At 48.1% G+C, this 20,965-nt stretch overlaps 2 protein-coding genes across 2 annotated transcripts in view; both read left to right on the plus strand.

Moving 5' to 3' along the window:
• Positions 1 to 3,012: 3,012 nt before the first annotated feature.
• Positions 3,013 to 16,398, plus strand: CSNK2A1 (casein kinase 2 alpha 1). Its single transcript, XM_019539454.1, has 12 exons — positions 3,013 to 3,256; positions 4,678 to 4,789; positions 5,523 to 5,624; positions 6,086 to 6,136; positions 6,883 to 6,942; positions 7,898 to 7,981; positions 8,531 to 8,641; positions 9,621 to 9,722; positions 10,183 to 10,283; positions 10,995 to 11,143; positions 12,781 to 12,867; positions 13,661 to 16,398. Exons 1-12 carry the CDS (start codon positions 3,156 to 3,158, stop codon positions 13,774 to 13,776), a joined length of 1,176 nt encoding a protein of 391 aa, XP_019394999.1. The 5' UTR covers positions 3,013 to 3,155; the 3' UTR covers positions 13,777 to 16,398.
• Positions 16,399 to 17,394: 996 nt separating this feature from the next.
• Positions 17,395 to 20,965, plus strand: part of TBC1D20 (TBC1 domain family member 20) — a 7,871-nt gene continuing 4,300 nt past the window's right edge. The window contains exons 1-3 of the mRNA XM_019539455.1: positions 17,395 to 17,479; positions 18,482 to 18,667; positions 19,637 to 19,717. Of these exons, the coding sequence (XP_019395000.1) occupies positions 17,446 to 17,479; positions 18,482 to 18,667; positions 19,637 to 19,717 (301 nt within the window). The 5' untranslated portion in view covers positions 17,395 to 17,445. The remainder of the gene's footprint in view (positions 17,480 to 18,481; positions 18,668 to 19,636; positions 19,718 to 20,965) is intronic.

Raw genomic sequence — 20,965 nt, forward strand, 5'->3', positions numbered from 1 at the left:
AGCAGTGTGGAGCAGCATGCATAGGACCTCTTCTCCTTCTGTCGCCTTGTGTCTGGGAGTTCTTACTGTACTTTGGCTCTTGGTTTGTTTCAGCAAAAATGGGATCATGTGGCACCAGGAGTGGATCATGGTGCAGTTTGGAGAGTTAGATCCTGTTGCAGTTGTTGGACCAGGTCCAGGAACAGCACCGTCTCCTGTGTAAATGAGCTTCACCCTTGCAGTAAGCAGTTCCTTCTTGCCAGAGGATCAGAGAGAATTGTCAGCTGCAGTGTCTGTATTACATTTAGTTACCATGGGACCAGATCAAATAAGCATTCAAGAGTCCTGGATAATTCTGGTGGGGAACTTGACTAGAGCTATTGCAAGTAACTGGTCTTTCAGGTTAGATGAATGTTGACCGTAATATTTAAGAGTTAGAATTTTTCTTTGCCTTTGAAATAATTTAATCTGTTGTGACTCATGCTGATGGATCATGGCAGTGGCATCTCATTTTATAATTAAGTGAGGCCAGAGCTTAATAGTGGCTGACTCTTACTGAGTCTCCTTAATGAGAATGTGAAAACTCGGCAATACTCAGAAGAAGCAGGATGAGGAGAAATGCTTAAAAAAATAAAATCACAGCAACAACAATAATTTCATTTTAATTTGAATGAAAGTTATCAGTCTGGAAAGTGAAACCTCTTGTTGGTCATTTTATTAGAGTCTAAACTTTCTATAGTCAGATAATCCAAATGATTTTTCCAGCTGTCCCAGTTTGTCACAAGCTCTGGAGCTCCTAATTTCAAGCAGACATTTTAAAGCTCTGAATAGCTCTCGGTCATTATTAGCATCACTAGGGCCTGGTGCATGTCATTTTTTTTTTTCTTGTATAACTGGAGTGTGCTCTCTTTCCTGCTGCAGCGGCACACAGTAAGTGCGGTTAAAGTAGGAAACCCTTATTCCCTTTGCTGGTCTAATTCCTAGTGCCACGTGGGAATAGCTGAACCGGCTAAAGCAGCTGTATACTTACATTCACACTGAGAGTTGCCTGGCTTCACCTTGTCTTACAGTGAAAGCAGTGTGTTTAGAAAAGCCCATGTGTGGGTTAGGCCCTCGAAAGCCCAGGAGCTGAAAGGCTGGCTAAGATGGAAATTACATACCACAAAGTGAATCATTGTGGTCATAAAAGCAGGGCCTCTGCCTGGTAACCTACATAAAACACTTGGGTGTGCCCATTTTGCAGTGTGCGAGATGGAGCAGATCATAGGTGACAAGCCATTGGGAACCAGGGGGACTTCTCTTACTGCAGACACACAGTGTCAGTATATTTGTTCCTTTGATGTGTCCATAATGTCTTGGCTGCACTGCAGGCGATGTACATCACAGGCTTTTCCTTGACGAGCTTGCACTGTTGATGACCTAAAGCATCATTTGCTGTTTAGCAGTTGAACTGTGCACAAAGCTTAATGTTCTGTGACTTTTTTTTTTCCTCTCCGTGGACAGGGATTGGCTGGATATTGAAAAATGTCAGTGTGAAGCTATTTTGAACAAGGGCAAGAGCCACCTGTTTGGTGAAAGATGTTGTGCCTACTCTTGGGTTGAGTGCTTATGAGAGCTGGGATAACATGGCAGGCATGCCAGATGTGCTGACTGTGTTTATTGCTCCAGTTTGTCCTACCCCCTCAACGTGTCCATGAGGGTACTTGTTCCAAATACAGATGTCTTAGGCTCTTTGCAGAGGTCAGAACAACAAGAAGATGCTTCTTGAGCCCCATCACTTGCTTCTTCACCTGGTGCATCCTCTTGTTTGTAGTGTTACAGATGTTGTTATGCCCCCTGCTAACTTTCACTGCATGTCCTGAAGGTTTCTCTCACGTGGCTCAGCCAGGTCACACTTAATTCTACCTTTTCTGAAACACGTGCACCTGCCATTTTTTCCTGGTAAAAGAATCCCAGCAGCACTCAAAGAAATCCCGAGATTAAATACCAACTGCCCACCATGGTTCCTTCCCCTGCATCCTTTTCCTTGTGCTGGTGAACTCAACCCTTGGACTACTTTCCCCCTTTAAATGAGTTCCTTGCTACTCTTTTTCTTCCCTGCAACATCTCACCAGTCTTCGCCTCTCCTTCCTCAATATCTTCCTCACCCTATTTATCCCCAGCCTGCATAGCTGCAGGCTTTCTGACCTGCAAGTTGTAACAGTGGTTAGCCCCAGGCCTCCTGGCCCTGTACATCGGGCACCCTGCTTCAACACTGCTAAAAGCTTTGTACTGCCGGACGCTGCTTTCCTTGACACTTTTGCAGTTGGTGGAAAATAAACTAGTCACTTTTCTGGAAATTAAGTCACTTTGTCATTAGATTGGCTTTGGTTTTGACTTCTGGAGTGAATAGAGTGTAGCCTCTCTTGCATGTGAGGCCGTACATAGTAATGGAATAGTAAGTGCATTGAGGCAAAAGTAGTTGACAGTTGTGTCTTTGTGTATCTTGCAAAGAGAGAATTTCTAAGGTGGAAATACAAAACCTTAATACTGTTTTTACAAAGTCATGGCAGTTAAGGTTCCCCAAGCAGCCTTGTAAACTTGCCTGTCAGCCCTTCGTATTGTGCAGCGTCACTTATCAGTGCATTGCAAATATGTGGTATATCCCAGTTCTGCTGTCTTGTAGTGTGAATAAAAGGTGATTTGGCTTAACACCAAGGGGCTTGGGCATTGTTTCTGGACTGGATGGATAAGAAGCTGGGTATTAAGTGTGCTGCTTTTCAGGACCAGGCTTAAATGGGAGGAATCTATCTGCAGGCTGTGGTGGCTCCTACTTTGATAGTTATCTTTGCAACCGTACCTTAATTTTTTTTATCTCATTTAAAAAAGTGAAAGCATTGAAGCCGCAAAAATGTATGGCTTAATGCTCCTTCCCACTTGCGGGAGCAGGCATGTCAGTTTTCCATGTCTAGGAGAATGTTCAAGGCCCAGGGCCCATCTCCGTTTCCACTAGATGGCTTTTAATGATTAACTTAAATACTTTTATACTATTTTGAGATTATAATCTTTGTTCATTTTGTCTACAGCTGGAAAAATCAGAGCCCAATCCAAGGCCTTTGCCTTGTGTCCAGCTTTGAGATTGGAGGCTACCAGAAATCAAAACACCTGAGAGAGCTCCACCTGCCAACCTGTCTGACATGTCGGGACCCGTGCCAAGCAGGGCCAGAGTTTACACTGATGTAAACACACACAGACCCCGGGAGTACTGGGACTATGAGTCACATGTTGTCGAATGGGGGTAAGTGATTCCCACTTCTTGCTGACTCAGCAGGCAGGGGCTGATCTTTGTTCGAACTGCCTGAGTTGTGTGTATGAAAAGCTCCCAGTTCGAGCCTAGGCTATCTTGCAGTTTGCTAATAACCTAGCAGTGGCATTTGTTAGCTTTTTAAACTTTGTAGAAATAATGTAGTGTCCTTTCATTGTCTGAAAATTTGTCTTGCTAGCATGTTTAGACCACCTAGCAGTTCAAAAAAAAATGCCCCCTCCTTGGTTTGATTTGAAGTAAATAGCCTTGTCAAAGGGTCAGAAATTTACTACCCCACTACAAAATTTCAGTCTTGTGATAAGGAACGAATCTTACCTGTCCTGGGGAAATAATTTGAAAAACCTTCATAAGATACTTGCATGTTAAGTAACTGAAGAGACTTCTAGTAGGTTTAACGAAAAACCCATATGCATCACTTTATAGCTTTCTTGCTCAGCTCTGCAAGCTGCATATGTGTTTTTTCAAAGGCACAGAGCATCTAAATTGAAGTTATAACTAAAACCTCCCAGAAATCAGACAAGGCTGAGAGCTCAGCAGTGCTGCTTTTATATAGCAGGCTCTGGACTATCTTGGTCCTCCCTTATCTTTGCTGCAGTGTCTGACTTCTTGTATTGTCTTCTGAGCTTCAGCAGCAGCATAGACTTAGCCCATTTTAAATGGGAGTTTTAATATTTAATTTTTTGGAGCTGCTTCCAAGTAACTCGAATCAGTTGTGACATAGTCTCCATGAACTTGATTATCTTGCAAAGCACATGGAAGCCACATGTACAAAGTCCGCTGGAAGGGCCAGTCTTAACTGAACCACATAGCTCTTTCCCAGTCCTCCACTCAGGAAAACGGACTAATTTGATACTGAGCTGATATTTTTTTCTCCTGTTGGAGAGGAAGCTGGTCAGCACAGTGTGGATTTGATTCTTGTGAAGAACCTTGAACAGACACTTGGAAGGAGGTCTGCTACTCACCAAAAGGTGCCCAACGAGCTGTGGTAGTGAAAGGCTTTGTACATTGCCTTCTCAGCAGGCCTCCTGAACGGGAGGGGCCACTTAGAGGAGCAAGAGGCCAGCTGTCTGCAGGGCCCCTTCATCCTCAACCTCTTGTTGAGATGCGATGAACTTCTGTTGAGCAAGAGCTTCATTGGGCCAGCTTCACTGAAATGGGCAGGTCGCAGGCATCAGCTGCTCTTGGTAGCCACTGAACTGATTTGAACTTGAATAGACTGTGGAAAGGTGAGGGTTAATATTTTTCTATCAATTCTTAATCCTTTAGGATCTTTCTGCTAGACTAACTAGAAGGGAAGGTGAGGCAGAGAGCTGGTGTTCGTAGAAGTAGCATTTTATGAATGACGGTAAAGACTGACTTACCTCTTTTGGAACTCTGTGGCTTTCTCTCCGCAGAAATCAAGATGACTATCAGCTAGTTCGGAAATTAGGCCGAGGCAAATACAGCGAAGTGTTTGAAGCCATCAACATCACAAATAATGAAAAAGTAGTCGTTAAAATCCTCAAGGTGAGTCAGGGAACCAGAGAAGGTCACAGTCTGTACCTGGGACATCTGCGTAGCTTTCAAGTCCAGGACTGGGCCCAGAGCTCCTTAGATGTCCTAACACAAGTGGCCATGCCTTTGGAAATCTGGCAGTGGAAAATGTCATCTGTAGCCTTTGAAACATTTTGACTTGATAATAAACTCACCATAGTCACTATTTGGCAAGCCTTGTTTGGTGATCGTTTCGGATACCAGCCTGTAAGACATCTGTGTTAACAGCTGCATCTGCTTCCATGCTGGTCCATCCTTCCCAGGTGCTGCTCCATGCTTCTGTCTGCTCCCATGGCTTTCTTGCCATGGCACTGAGGAGTTCAATCTTGCAGTATAAATTGGTGAAATATTCTAACCTGTCAATATCATGAGGGGTTAGAATATCATTACATCATGCCGGTGGTCCTCTCAGCTCGCTTGTCACATGGTGCTAGTTATGTCCTTTTGTGCTGCCAGGTTACATTTACACAGCTAAAAATACATCCACTTCCTCACTAGAACTTTCACAGAAAAGTCGCTGGAGCTGTTGAAGTTGTCGTATGACTGCAAGTGGGAGGAGAGACTGTTTTGTTATTGCTTCTAAATCCCTAAGGGTGCTGCATCCTTTACGACAAGGCAGTCCTGTTTGCCACCTGGATGCTGAGCTGTTGTTTTCTGTTAATTTCATTCTCACTGGAATGCATTATTTTACCATTTTTCCTTCTAGCCTGTAAAAAAGAAGAAAATCAAGCGTGAAATCAAGATCTTGGAAAACTTGCGAGGTGGTCCCAATATCATCACCCTTGCAGACATAGTAAAAGACCCTGTGGTAAGTATGTGAGGGGCTTGCAGGGTACCCTGGGGTTAATGCCAAGGTTACTGGGCTTGACTACAGCACTGACATGGCCTCGCTTCGTTTTTCTCCTACTTTGAAATCCTGCTTTTGAATGACTTAATCTGATCAGCCCTTTAATCAGATTACCGGCTTTCAGAGGGCCCTCCCCCCTAAACCATGTCTTACCATTGTGGACCAAGGGTCTGGAAGCACTGAACTGAGATGTGTTAATTCATTCTGTAAATGTAGGGCCAGTGCACAGCAGTGCAAGCTGCAGCTTCACCTTTGCTGTCTGAGCGAATCCCTGAAAACTACAAGAATGTGTTCATTGTTAATGGGAAAGGGACATTATTGAAGGGCTCGATAATAGAAATGGCAAAACTGCCCTGAATACATGCAAAGGCTAATTATGTGGTCAAACATCATGCGGCTAAAGACTACTTTTTCTCTCCTAGTCCCGGACTCCTGCTTTGGTTTTTGAACATGTAAACAACACAGACTTTAAGGTACAGTATGAGAGATCCACTTGTATTTTTTTTTCCCATTTGAAAATCTTTGTCAATGGGGAAAGACTAGTATCTCTACCTGGGGCAAGTTTTTAAGGGTAGTTTCCTTTTGACAGGCTACCCCGACTCTTGAGAAGGCTGAACAAGGGCAGAAGTTTCTGATTTGCCTGTTCAGAATGATTTGGTCATGGAGCTCTTACTAGTAGCTAGACACTCTGATCCCACATCTTGCTCTGCTGCTAGATCAAGCACTTCCCACATATCAGCAGGCATTACAACTGATTTGGACTGTGGTTTCATTACAAGCTTGCTTTGGCTCCCAGCATGAGACTTGATCTGATCCCTCTCCTAAACTTCTATTTGTTTAGAAAATGCCTGTTCCCATAGCTTTCCACTGCTCTGAGCACAGGGACTTTGGTGTTGCTTTGCCACTCCCCGCTTTGACCTAGCCTCGGAGAAGAATAGCTGTGTAACATCATCTGGAAGAGCTCTCTTAATCTTGCAACGATCTTTGCCCTCTTTGAGAGCCAGCACTTCTTATGACACAGTATTTGGAAAGGGTTTTGAGGTGCCTGCAGCAAAGTGGGGTAGAACTGTGCTCTGAGAGTTGTGTTTGCATTGAACCTAAGTAGTGTGAACTATGTAATTGGATTATGGTGGGAGCAGGAGCAGGGAAGTCTGAATGGGGGAAGGAGGCTGTAACCTCTTTCTGTGCCTAGCACTGAAGTAATGCATTTATCTTTCAGCAATTATACCAGACGTTAACAGACTATGACATTAGATTTTACATGTATGAGATTTTGAAGGTAAGCATGTTGCTTGTTGCCTGTTTTATGCAATCTGTTTATGCCTCTGCAGTTTGCCTCTGAGATGCATCCCGCAGTGCTTGGGGTGACTTGTTAAGTATGGAAAAAATGCAGGTGGGCAAGAAAGGAGGAGGCCCACATAAAATTGGGGTGGAAGAATAGATGCACATTCACATGAACCTCCTTGCCATGCTTCCGCAGCAGATGCTGGCTCTGCTGGGAAATAGAGCTATAGCATTTGAGTTTAGAGAGCTACATGATAGATTGTTCTAAATCTTAAGGCATAAGTGTGTTGTAGCCTGTATTAGTGGAAAGCTGATAGGAAGCTGTGATGGGCTGGCTCCTGCCTGTCACTGACCTGAGCTCATTTGCTGCCCATATCCTTTCTTCCTCAGATAGGATAGGGAATTCTTTTTATTCCTTCAGTGTTTTGAGAGAGCTAGGTGTTTGGTCCATAGTGCCTGGTAGACCTACCCTTAGGGGTCCTATTGAAATTCCACTTTTATAAGGAAGCATGTGAGATGAAGCTAGGGACATTGGGCCCACTCCTGGAGAAAGGTATTGAAAAGCCAGTTCTAGAGAGGTTTATTTTTCTTAGTGCATGAGTTTCAGAATAGAATAGGCTTATGGTAATGGTTGAGTCTGCTGTGTGGTAAGACTGGGGTACATGCTGAAACAGTTAAACACTGGGCTTGAACACAAAGCTGTGCCTCAAACATTTCTATTATCTGCATGCACTTTAAAGATGGTTTGGGTCATACATCTGTGCTGTTAACAAGAGTGGCTTTCAGTCGGAGCCCTTCTTTACAGGCCCCTCCATCCCAAGAGTGGGGCCTTATGCAAGGATCTCAAGGGATGTCTCATGGTGGGCTTCCACTTTAGTTAGAGTAGGTGCAAAATGAGACTGCTCACCTGTGCTGCTGATAACTTTTCCTTTTCCATGTATTTTCTTCAGGCCCTGGATTACTGTCATAGCATGGGGATCATGCATAGAGATGTCAAGCCTCACAATGTCATGATTGACCATGAGCACAGAAAGGTAAAGGCGGGAGCTGAGTGGGTTTCACTCTTGTCTGTACTCTACAGCACCTCCTTCAGGTTACTTCCGTGCTGTGGCAGTGTTTCCATTATTTGAGCACATGTAAAATGAAATTCTGTAGGCTGGCTTTTCTTAAACTTATTTATATAGGTTATACAGAACTGCAGTTGTCCTTGGCCCATGGAAGACTGATCTGCTGAGACCCTAACTTAACACAGACAATAACACATTAGGAAGCACTTTCTTCCTATCCTGTTACTGTGGAACCAGAATTCCATGATGTGGTTGCTCAAACAGTTTGAAGGATGTTGTGATGGAACAGATGCTGGTTAAGTATTTTCAGCACAGGGAAAAAGAAAGTGCATATGGTGTAGAGTAATCCTCTATCAGGAAGTAACAGAAATATTCATTATCTCATTTCCAGTTAATAGGGAACAGAGAACTTTAGTCTGATATCCCACGCAAATAAAATTGTCCAGTATGTGATTTATAGTCATTGGTGAGCTGAGGGAGACTGAGTGAATTCACCTCTTCCTATTTCATTTCTAGCTCAGGCTAATAGACTGGGGTTTGGCTGAATTCTATCATCCTGGTCAGGAGTACAATGTCAGAGTGGCTTCCCGGTATTTCAAAGGACCTGAACTCCTTGTAGATTATCAGGTAAGAATCCCAGGCTTCTTGTCGTTGTCTTATATGAAAGGTCAGTACCCCGCCAGAGTAGTAGACCAAGAAATTCAGATGTCTAGAGATTTGATGTAGGCAAGGTCATTTGGGTAGATGTGTGGTATCTTTTTATTAGACCACCTGAGTAGATGGCAAAAAGTTCTTAGCAAATTTTGGTTGCGTTCTCCCTTCCTTAGGCATAGAGAGTTTCTGTTGGAGTTTAAGAGCCAGGAGGATCGATTCTGGGGTGTGGGGGAAAACAGCTGTGTGTCTGTAGCACCAATGGTCTGGGTAGCTGAATGATGTTAGGGTCTTTGGGAGAGCCAAGAAGCTACAGGCCTGCATCCTTGATTACAGAAGCAAAGGAAGGTACAGGGGCCAAACTTACATGGGTGCACGTGAATCAAACTGGACCCTGTCTTATACAGAGGGAAACTAATATGGTGCAACTTGCTAAATGAAGCCTTAAAAATAAATCCTATGAAGACAACTACTGCTGCAGTTTATCAGCTACAGACTGGAAAGACACCATTTATAAGATGTAAAGTGTTTCCTGACCCAAGGGTCTTTTCACTTTCAGAGTCAGTCCTTGCCCTTGGGGGGAGCCAAACCACTTTTATAATCTTGCCCATCTCATGTGGTGTCTCTGGGAACCTGCATTTAATGTCAGTCAATGAGTTCTACGGTACGTAATGCTAGTGAATGTAAAAAGTTATGGAAGGCCTGCGGTTCCATCATGAGTCAGATGGAGCGTAAAACACCTGCCACTATTCTGTATTAACTACTACATCCTGTTCTGAACAGCTGGAGTTTGACTCGAGCAGTAATGATCAAGTTGAGTGAGCATGTTTCATTCCTTGTTCTCAGCCTGGTCAGTTGTCCTGTGCATCACAGGGAAACCTCTCTCTTCAACACAGGAGTCACTCAAGGAGTTAGCTGACCAGAAAGACTAAATCATGCCTTTGCTTCTCTGCAGATGTATGATTACAGTCTGGACATGTGGAGCTTGGGTTGTATGCTGGCCAGTATGATCTTCCGAAAGGAGCCATTTTTCCATGGCCATGACAACTATGATCAGGTGGGTGCTAGTCTCCATTCAGTGCACCCTGGTTCGGGCCTCAGGTTTGGAATTCTGGCCATTGCAAAAGACTGGAGGAAGTATCCAGATCTGGATATTTGACAGTGGGGGAGCAGTGGCTGTGTTACTTGCCACAGCTATGGGCTCTGCCACAGCAATCGGCAGTGCAGCAGCTCCCCTGCTGTGAAATTTTGGACCTGTATGAAGCCCCAGGGACCAGATGACATGGCCCCTTGACTGCTCTGCCTGCTTTATACTAGCCATTGGGGTAGCTTTGCAATGTCTGTGTTCCTTCACAGCCTGCCAACTGGGAGCCACAAGGCCATCCCAGAATCCAGTTTCGGTGTTCTTGAATACTGCTCAGGCTAAGTAAAGGGCGCGAAATGATGGCTTTTTCATACTGGGTCTAGCTCATCCTCCTCCTTCTGTGATGGCGTATTTCTCTGTTGTTTGATCCTAGTTGGTGAGGATAGCCAAGGTGCTGGGGACAGAAGACCTGTATGACTACATCGACAAATACAACATTGAGCTGGATCCACGTTTCAATGACATCTTGGGCAGGTTAGCCAAGACCTATTGCATATAATCTCTGATCCCTTGGTAGGCCAAGTAAGCTCGTATTCTGGCAACAGGATTTTTTGTTTAGACCCAGGCCACTGTCTTGGAAAGAAAGTGATGCTGGGTTCGTAGCAAGGGATACTTTCATGTGCCTGGTCCAGTATAGTAGTCCTGCCACTCACGGTCCCTTTTGCAGATGTAATCAAGGACAGATGCTAAACTTCAGGATGTCATCTAGACACTAAATAGACAGCAGGTGATGGAGCATGACTAAGCAAATGCTGCCACTTTCTACCTGGATATTTTGGTGGAGAAGCCAGCACCTTTGTCTCCGTGAATTCCAGCATAGCAATTTGGCACTTAGGAGTAGGTGGATTTGTCCTATGAAATGTTGACTAGTGCAGTGATGCTCACCAAACAACAAACTCTGTGTGAAGGAGACAGTAGGGAAATGATGCTGGTGTTTAACTCCTGGAAATTACGATCTCACAGCCTGAGTCCAGGGGCTTAGAAAGAGTTGTGACTGTTGTGCCACCAAGCGGCGGAAAGCTGTGCTGCAGCAGTGGTTTTGTCACATTTGGTGTCTCTTGGAATAACAAGGGTATCAGTTGGGCACAGAACCTGGCCAGCAGGCTTGTTTAAAAATCAGTAAATCGGAAGCCATTCGGCAGTGGTCTGTCATTCTCCCTTCATTTGTCTTCTCTCTGTCTGCAGGCATTCCCGTAAGCGATGGGAGCGCTTTGTTCACAGTGAGAATCAGCACTTGGTGAGCCCAGAAGCTCTGGATTTCTTAGACAAGCTGCTGCGGTATGACCACCAGTCACGACTGACAGCTAGAGAAGCCATGGAACACCCTTACTTCTGTAAGTATACGCTGCCTCCTGTCTTGCTGCTGTTTGTGCTGATCTCTGTGGTTGTGAGGAATGCTGTAAAATGAGGCTGACCTCTGGGACTGCCTGTGTTTGACTCTAGAAGATGGGATAACGCCCTCACCACTTAAACAAGCCTGGACTAGTGCTGAGAAAGGGAAAGTGCTCCCAGGAGAGCACGAGTGAGTGCTCTGAATGCCACTGTCAGTCCAGTGAGTCAGCTGCCCTGGTAATGAAGCCTTTTAGTGAGGCTGCTTTGGTGTCAGCCTTGTGATGATTTCAGCACAGATGCCTGATTCCTCATCTATGTTTCAGTACAACCAGATGAATGTGCCTTGTTGGGTAACAGATCTGCCTTGTCCTTTTTTGTTGCTAAATGTGTAGCCGAGTGAATAGTATGTTCAATTTTTTTTCTAATTTCTGTTTGAGCATATGGCAAAGTTCTCAAGCTTATTTGTTCAAGCCTATTTGATGATTTGTTCTCCAAATAATTCTTGGTCTGCAGATTTTCATGGAAATTTGCAACAGTCTGAATTACGAATATTTATCTTAGCCATATACCAGTCACATCCTTCTTGTAGTGTCAGATTGACTTGTGGAATTAATCATCAGTGCAAGCTGAAATTTTTTGCACTGTAAAATAAATTGCTTGCAGTTTGCTTTTGGCAAATGTTTGAAGTCAGTAAAGCTCAATTTTTTTGGCCAGCGAGCCAGATGGGCAATGCCCAGGCCATCTGCCGACTGGATCCAGGTTCAAGGTCCCAATCCAGCACCAGACAGTCGTGGCAGGATCCCAGCTGGCCAAGCAGAGGGGGTTAGGGCATCCTGGCTCCAACCTGGCCCTACATGGGGAGAAATGGTGCATGGCCCACCCCTAACCCAGCCCCACGCGGAAAGGGGGCATGGCCTCGCCTCATCCAGCTGTGGGAGTAGGGGGAGGGGGCATGACCTGGTCCCAACCTGCTACCTGAGGCTCGGTTTGCGAATTTGGCAGCAGAACAATGTGACCTTATTTATTGCCACTGCTCCCTCGTGATCAAATTTCCTGATCCAGGGGCAACCCCACAGGCTGGATACCTATGGTTCTGTGGGCTGTATTTGGCCCGCAGGCTGGAGATTGAGCACCCCTGTTAAAGTTAAATGCTTTTCACAAGCACTTTGGCACTCTCTTTCCAGTGCTGTTTGTAAAAGGGAAATTCATGCAAAACAAGCATTGCCATGAGGCTGTGCTCTAGTGCAGACACTCTGTGAAGCATGAAGCACTGGGCTGTGTGTAGAATTAACCTTTTAACTTCCTCTGGTCATTTGGGAGAAGTCTGGTTCTCCGAGTTGCTAATTCTTTCCCATTCCCATCTAACTTGGGGGATGTTTTTGTCCCTCTCCTTTTTTTACTATCTTACAAGCACTTGTTGAAGCTAAAGAGTGCTGTTTAATAATAAATGCAGTTTATTAGTGGTCAATAGCTTCAGTTCCCACAGAAAACGCAGCACATTTTTGTGAAGCAGAGGGCAGAATTTGATACCCGGAATAATCTATTGTGTAGCCTTGCAGTGGTTCGCTGCGTACGCACACTGCATGCAGGCCTTGTGCTGCCTGGCAAACCAGAACCTAAACTTAGTATGTTCTTCCAGATCCCATCGTGAAGGACCAGGCTCGGATGGGCTCGTCCAGCATGCCGGGAGGCAGCACTCCTGTCAGCAGTGCCAGTATGATGTCAGGTCAGTTCCAGCGCAGGCTGCTTTTGAGAGGTGCTGCACGGGAAGGGACCAGGGCTGAATTCTATACCTGATGCTTCTAGCCTAGAGCCCCAGGGTGTGAGCTGCTAAGGAGCAGGGTGTGGGGGGAGTAGCAAAGGGTTGGAGGGAAAGGGGGAAGATCTGCTTATTGATTCACTGCAGTTTAACCTGACTGGTTCCTGCCTGTTCAAAAGATGGAAGTTCCCCAGGAGTGAGTGCCATTGGGATGGGTTTGAAAGTGTAGGTCTATAGGGGCAATGGTCACAGAGCTGTGCATCTGCTGTCAGATGACAATAGGTCCTTAAAAACACGGACTAGGTACACGCATTTAAAAAACCATGGCAAAATTGACTTAAGTTGTATGGTTTTCTGTAAGCAGTGTAGTTTAGGTCAGTAGTGAACAAATGCCATTTGCCCTTTGGTAGGAGGGGCAAGTCTTAGACTTGATTCTACCGTTTTTAAACCAGTCTGTATGTGCTGAACTTCTATTCTGTTACGGGTGTAGACCAGTTTTGTGAGCCAAACTTCTGTTATGGATATAGACTGGTTTCTGATCACCTTTACCAATAAAAGTGTAATGTCTGCCCCAGCCATGGACTCTCCAGACTTGGAGACCAGTGAAAGCTCTTTAGGCACCGCTTGTTCTTTTGAAAGGAGTGGGAATATAGTAATGTTACCTCTGGCCTCTAACTATGCATTCACTGATTTTATTTTTATTTTTTTGTGTCTTATCTGCCACCTCTGCTCTAAGTCACACAAAGCTGTCTTGTTTCAGGGATCTCTTCAGTGCCAACACCTTCACCCCTTGGACCCTTAGCAGGCTCGCCAGTGATTTCTGCCACCAACACCCTGGGGATGCCAGTTCCAGCTGCCGCAGGAGCTCAGCAGTAGTGATGGTTTTTTGTCTCCTGATGCCTGAGTTGAGTCAGGTGGGGAAGAGGTTTTCCCCTCCACCTCTCCCCAGGACGCAGCTTGCGCCTGGCCGGGGAAGAGGAGGGGTTGGACCGCTTCGGAGGCACTGTGTCTGAACAGTTGCTTGTGGATTTATAGTAGTTCAGTCATTATATAAAAAAAAAATTATTATAGGCTGTTTTTCTTTTTTTTTTTTTCTTTTTTTTTCTTTTTTTTTTTACTTGAACTTTTCGTAACTCAGGGGAATCCCTGAAAATACCTGCAGAAGGAATATTTCTCGGACAGTTTTTTTTTTATTTTTGTTTTTTTTTTCCACCCCCCACCCCAGACTCCTCCTCATCAAGAATAAAGGTGAATCAACTGCGTTTCCAGGCCATTGCATCCTGCTGGAAATCTCTTCTCTTCATAGTCCCACCATTATTCCTCCACCAGCCTACATCATGGGGGGATTGTCCTGTGCTTTTCTCCGGAGGCTACCAAGCCAAGTTTTGACAAGGCCAGGGGAGGCGGGTTTCTTAAAGTACCGATCACTTTAACACCATATTCTACATATGACTCAACTGGGGTACGTTGAGACTACTTCAGTTTGTAGCAACGGTCAAAGTGTGTAAGTGCAGATAAGGATTCAAACCCTATTCTGTCCTGTGTGAATTATGTCTCCCTAGGAGCTAACCAGAATGCCAACTCACTCCCTTGCATGTAATTTTAGTCTTAAACATAACGTTACGGATCCAGTGGAAGTCCTTGCCATCTCCCAGTAAAGGTGCTCTAGCAGGGGGAAGCTGTACCCTCCTCTGTACCTTCCCCCTCCCACATAGGGTTCTTCCTGCCAGCTGCTTGGCTTGGAAGTCTGGCATTTATTTGTTACTGGGTATATTGTTTTTAAATGGCTTATGCAGATTTCAGGCTGGTGGCTAGTTAAAGAGCTGGAAAGATCAGACTGCACCAAGTCAGATACTGTCTTCACCCACCACCCTCTCCCTCACGTGCCATGTGGTGAGAATACTGGTTACCTCAGTCTTGTAAATATGCACTGAGAGGAAGGAGCGAGCAGACTCTAACTTAAGCTGAAATGGTAGACCTGTAATTGTGGACAGATATTACCGTTAACGAGTAACAGGAAAAAAACAAAACAAAAAGGCACCCTTGTTCCAGCCCTGCTACCCCTTGCTGTGTATATATACTTTGTCCTTCATATGTGAAAGATCCAGTGTTGGAATTCTTTGGTGTAAATAAACATTTGGTTTTATTTATCAAGGTTAGATTTAAGTTCCCTGTGTAGAGGTCTCACTGGGTTGGTGCTGCACACTTCCACGCAGGGGCGGCCTTCCACCCTGAACGTGTGGGGTGAGACCACCTCCTTACTCGCGCGCACCTTTGTACGATGTGTTGTAGTGAGCAGTGCAGAGAAGCCTTATAGAAGCATCACAAGCCAAAGTATCTCCTGGGATAAGGATCTTTCGCCATAAAACTCCTTTCGTGTCTCAGCCAGGCTGGGATTGGGAACGGAGAATCGAGTCCCTGTTTTTCTTTTTTGTGCATTGCTGCTCACTGAAATCAAACCACTTCAGCTGGTCAGGTGCTGTACTGGAGAGACTTTGTTAAGCACAATAGCACCCATCACTTCTGGACTCCTCTCTTGTCCTCAGGCCATTGCAGCCACTGCTCGTTCTGGGCATTGAGTGCACTTCCAGTTCCCACCACAAGCCCTGAAGCTTTGGTGTCCCACTCCTGCTTTGTCTTCTGAGCATCTGTCCCTTGAGTTTCATCTCTTGTGGGGGTTGTTCCCATGTCTTTCTTTGTTGCTTCAATTCAGCCTGCAAGGTAGGACAGCTGAGTGTACCGGCTGGATTCAGCCAAGGTGAGAGAAACCAGACGGCATGGAACCCAGAGCCTGCTTTCCACGGGGACCACCTAACTGGAGTGATGAATTGTGAACTGCACACCAGGATAGCTTTCTTCTCCATGACTTCATCCAGTGGAAATTTATTGTAGTTAAAACCCTCTTTGTATTCTAGAATGATGTGAAAGTTGAACTATGTTGACTGTTTCCTTGATGTGCAGTAGCTTGGGAGCACCACCTCTGGCAGAGACAGCAGGCAGTAGTTTTGCATTCAGTTGTGAGCTACATGGGACACTTCACCGATTTTATTTTTTACATTGAAAGCGAGGGAGCGGGGTTGCATATCCAAGTCCTCGGCTTCCTCCCAGCTGAAACAACAGATAAGTCTGGATCAACGCTGATGAAACCTCAAGCAGCCAAAGGTCCTAATGCCCAGCCAGCCTTGCGGAAGAAGGCAAATGCGCGAGGTGAGGACAGAAGGGCTCTTCCTTGGGAGTGATGTCTAGCGCTGCGCCGGATTCACTGCACAAGTGTGCAACTCGACTGAGCGCGGTAGCGGTGCCCAAGCAGCGACGGGGTTGGGGGGGCATGGGTTTACAGATTGTAACAACTCCTGTGTTGTAAATTTACCTCATCTGTACACCTTGCATTGGAACACTTGTTTCTCGGCACTACCTGTACCCCTGCATTGTGTTAGGCAGCAGGAAATCATGCCAGTATATAGCAGTCCTGTTGGCAACTAATTTCAAAGGCTTGTTTAAAAAACAAAAGCTAAGGTATTTTTTAATCTCGTTTTGAAGGGCCCCCTCCCCCCCCCCTTTTTTTGTTGAAGCTTAGACTTCCCTTTTCTCTTAATTTACCGGTTGTCATTGTAAAGTAATTGTTATAACTAAACCTAACCGTGCTGGGAAGAAGCTGTGCCATGGAGGTCTAATTTTTTTTTTTTTTTTTAATAAAAAACATTGAAACAAACCTCCCTGCGGACTGAGCTGTGCCGTAGCCTCCAGCCTGGGTGCCCATTTGATTTGATGCCTGTGAATTGGCAGCTTCTATTACAAATGGGAAATTGGGATGGAAAGAAGTGATGTCTCAAGGGAAGCAGGTGTTGGGGTGCCTGCTGCTGGGGTGGCAGCACGAGCAAGCCCCGTGTCGGCTGTCAGAGTTTGGATGGGATGGAGGTGGTCTGTGCCAGCAGATAGGTGTGATCTCTTCTGCCAGACCGATTCAGTAGTTGGAAAAGCGGTTCTTTGCAAGCTTTCGCGCACAACTTCAGGCACTGGGAGACTGCAGCGGGTGCTTTTGCTTGGGAGCTGCGGATGATGTGGGAAGCCAGGAAGCTGGTCACAGTCTCTCTCCCCATCTTACCCTCGCATTCCTGGGCAATGTTTAGCTAGATCTGCCCCCGGGAGTGGGCAAGGCAGTGGTGCCAGGCACTGGCTGTGGATTTAACGCTGGCACTGGGCTAACCTCCACTGCTGAGCAAGTCCAAGTCACTGCAGCCTCTCCCGCGCTCACCCGGGTCCTGCACTGCCCCTAGCCCGGCTTGTCCCCGCGTGTCTCAGACTTTGCCCACACTCCGGCCCAGTCACGCGGAGCACGGCCCCGCAGCGCCCACAGCGCATGCGCCCTCACTCCGCCCCGGCTCTTCCGCCTTCTCGGGCCACGTGACCGCCACGCCAGCCTCGCGCGCTCGGCGCGCTGACGTGTCGGGGTGGGGCACATGGGAAGGGGCGGGGCCAGAGCGGAAGCGGAAGCGGGCGGCGGAGAGCGGGGCGAGCCCGGGTCAGCCCCCCCCCGGGTGTGTCATGGCCGTGCGGGGCCGCCGCGCCGGGCACCGAGGTGAGGACCGAGGGCCTGAATTGAGGGGGGCTAGTGTTGGCGTCCTGAGCTGGGGGGCCGGTACCCCGGTGTCGTCAGTTGTGGCTGGGGGATGGTGTCCTGAATTCGTGCTGGGCCCCTAGTGTCCTCAGTTGTGGGGGGGTGACCCTGGTGTCCTGAGCTGGGGCGGGAATGGTGTCCGGAATTCGTGCTGAGCCCCCGGTGTCTTGAATGGGGGGTGTCCTGAACGGCGGGGTCTGCCCAGGCGGCGGCGGCGTCCGTTCTCTGGTGCGTGGCCTGGGGGGGCAGGAAAGCGGCACTGCCGCTGGGGCGTTGGGCGCCTCGGTGGCATCGGGTGTCTTGCGGCCGCTTCTGCTTCCAGCGCTCGCGTCGCAGAGAAGCCGGCGCGAGCGGGAGGAGCCTGGGGCCGGCCTGGCGTGGTCGCGCAGGAAGCGGTCGCAGCAGGCAGGCGTGCGGTCACTGCCTCTGCCCTGGGAAACTTTGCTGCCAAAGCGCATGAGGACGAGCCGGGCGGGCGCTGGCAGGCGCGGAAGCCCCCAGTGCCACTGTGCCATGCCCTGTAGGATACACTGACCTGTTGGTAGCCGGTCCCGCTCTCGGGAAGCCGACACGCAGGTGGTCCCACAGTGGCTGAGGGCTCTGGGCTCACAGGGGCGAGCGCTCCGGCGACAGGCTCGCATGGCGCTGGCACCTCTGACCCTTTGTCAGAAAATGGGATCTCGTTCCACCGAGGTCTCGTGGGGAGAGGGTGGAGGTGGCTCTTTCAGCCCCTCTGGTGCCAACAGGTGCTTGGCTTGTAGTGTTGCCTGTTTAGGTCAGCTGTAACCTGTGGCCCCCAGGAAGAGTCATGAATTCCCCCGGTCTTTTCTGCCTCTGGCTGTGGGGGCGTAGTTGTGCTTGTCATGGAGACATAGGGGGCTGGAAGGGACCTCTGTGTCTGTGCCCAGAGCCAGCCTGGGCCTTGTCCATGAGCCTGACCACTCACATGTGTTCCCTCTGCAGATTACGATTCAAAAAAGAAAAGGAAAGAAGCTGAAATCCAGCAGGCGCTGAGCAGCGACCCAATCGATGTGGCCACCCTCCGGCGCATGGCCATCAGCGAGGGGGGGCTCCTGACCGATGAGATTCGCCGCAAAGTGTGGCCCAAGCTGCTCAACGTGAACACGGATGACCTGCCGTTGCCTCCAGGTACGGGAGGGCGCAACGCACATGCATGCAGATGGGAGGCCTTGCCCTGTGTTGCCTGCATGTAACGTATGCTGCCTTGAGAGCAGGGCTTCTGGCATGGACCCCATGGTGTCCCCTGCATTCAGCTGTTCATCACTGGCCCCAGGAACAAGTTGATTTTTTAGCTCATCAGTGCTGTCCTGTGGAACCTTACTGGCAGGTCTCCTCTTGCTGCAGTCAGGCTGTTTGGAGCAGAGCTCCAATATACTATACGCAACTATACTAATTGAGAGCAAAAAGTGGCCACATGGTGAACACGTCCTGGTTTTTTGGGGGGTGCTGTTTCAGTGGGTAGGAGTTTGCTCCCACTCCAGACACAGGTGAATCAGTGGCCACTGTGCACCACGGAGCCTGCGTGCAGAGTACATCAAATCTGAGGCCAGGAAAATGTTTTTCCCTGTGACATTCAAGCCTACCCCTGGCTCTGCTCACGCAGAAAACAACGTCCCCCTTGGGGCCTGCTCACGGGCACGTGTTCCCAGTTGCTAAGGCTGTGCCAGGCCTGGGAGCTGTGGGAGGCAGGGACAGGTGCCTTGTGGCATCTCTCCTTGTCTGTTCCAAAGCAGAGCAGCTGCTCGGGCTGCTTCTCATTCCCTTGGCGTTCAGCGGCTCTATGGCAGGACCTCCGCTACTCTGTAGTGCCTTGGAGTGACGTCCCGCCATGTGCTGGCGACTGAGCTGTGAGACGGACCTGTTCTCAGGGTTACAGAGAAGGTGGCAGCATGAGGGGTTGCAGAGAACCTGTGACTGTTCCTGGCATGGCCTTTGTCATTGGTAACAGTGCCAGGATGGGCATCGACAGGAGCATGAGGCCTGAGTGCAGCAGGGACAGCCTGGATCCCACATGGGGGTGGAGGGTTTTGTGGCCTGTCTCCACCTTGCTCCGCAGTCCCAGGTTGATGGGTTTGTAATGCTCCTCTCCCCCCTCAGGAAAGGAGCTGCGAGAGGACAACAAAGACTACCAGCAGGTGCTCCTGGATGTCCGGCGATCCCTGCGTCGCTTCCCCCCTGGTGAGACACTCACACTCTGCTCCTCTCTGCATCCCCAGAGCTCCCTGTCCCACACCCTGTGTCATAGAACTTGCTTCCAGGGTCTCGGTACTCAGGAGCAGTGATGCCCCTGGGAGCCGAGTCTTCCTGCAAGCCCTGTCCTGAGCACGTGCAACCCTTAAGGTGGGACTGTGCTGCTGCCAGCAGCTTTCTCAAGCTCCTTCCTGCCACTGCAGCCATTACTTCAGCGCATTTCTGACGCTATGCACACACGCGGTGCCCTTACCAGCCTGCCTCTAATGTAGCCACACCTGGCAGTCACACATCTGCCACGTCTCAGGTGGGGCTAGACCATGCACAGTGTTTGGGGCTTGACCCTTTGCCTCTGTGTCTCTGGGCTGCTGGTTTTGGGGCCTGGTTTCCCAGCAATTGAAGGGGGAAGTTTCTCAGCTGGGTGCTTTCCTTCTAGCTGCTGTCATGCGCTCAGTCAAAACAGCTCTTAACCATTGCAAACAAAAGCTTCTTGCAGTTGCTCTGTTCTTAGGATTGGCTGGAGCTCTGTCATTCTATTTATAACCCAGTTGGAGCCAGGAGCTATCCAACTTTGCAGAGCATCTGTTGCCGCTGGGCAGAAGCTACTGTTCACTTCCTGTTTTTTTTCTTCCCACTTCATGCAAGCAGCTGATTTACCATATTTATCTGTGTACCACACCCCCTGTTTTGGGAAGGTAGAGAAGGGAAGGAAAGACTAGCCAAGGTGTTTGGAATCAGGCCCTTCATTGAAGCCCCGCAACCCAACTATCAGTGGCTGATTTTGGGGAAACGGTGGGTGTTGTACATTAAGAAGTATGGTATTGTAAGGCTTGATGCACGCACAGAGAGACCGGTGCCCTGTGGGATGCTGATGCCACAATGCGCAGAGAGGGTGTGGTTGTGCGAGAGGCTCGCGAGTGCTGCCTGCTCATGGGGTAACCTGGAGAAGCTTGTTCTGGGGCAGAGACTCCCTGAGCTGAAGCGGGGCCGTGTGGCAGCCTCTGCAAGCATTGCACGGCCATTGCAACATGCTTGATAAGGCTTCCAGGGGAATGGGATTAAGCTGGTTTCTTAGGACTCCTGGGAACAACAATAACGTCAGCCTCAAGTGATGCGTGCAGTGTTGTAAAGACAGCAAGTCCTGCCCTTTCCCCTTTGCAAAGCGACTGCTAGTATGCGTATTTCACAGAGGGAGAAACTAAGGCACTAAAAATGAAACAAATGTTGGGGGGGGGG

Source organism: Crocodylus porosus, unplaced genomic scaffold, assembly GCF_001723895.1.
Source record: "Crocodylus porosus isolate Cpor-Errol unplaced genomic scaffold, CroPor_comp1, whole genome shotgun sequence".
Classification (NCBI taxonomy): Eukaryota; Metazoa; Chordata; order Crocodylia; family Crocodylidae; genus Crocodylus; species Crocodylus porosus.

What these genes read in the sequence shown, in the direction of transcription:
- CSNK2A1 (XM_019539454.1), top strand. Translation starts at nt 3,156, where the DNA reads ATGTCGGGACCCGTGCCAAGCAGGGCCAGAGTTTACACTGATGTAAAC. An exon ending in TTCAATGACATCTTGGGCAG is followed by an intron (nt 10,284 to 10,994) that starts GTTAGCCAAGAC and finishes CTCTGTCTGCAG; the next exon opens with GCATTCCCGTAAGCGATGGG. An exon ending in CATGGAACACCCTTACTTCT is followed by an intron (nt 11,144 to 12,780) that starts GTAAGTATACGC and finishes ATGTTCTTCCAG; the next exon opens with ATCCCATCGTGAAGGACCAG.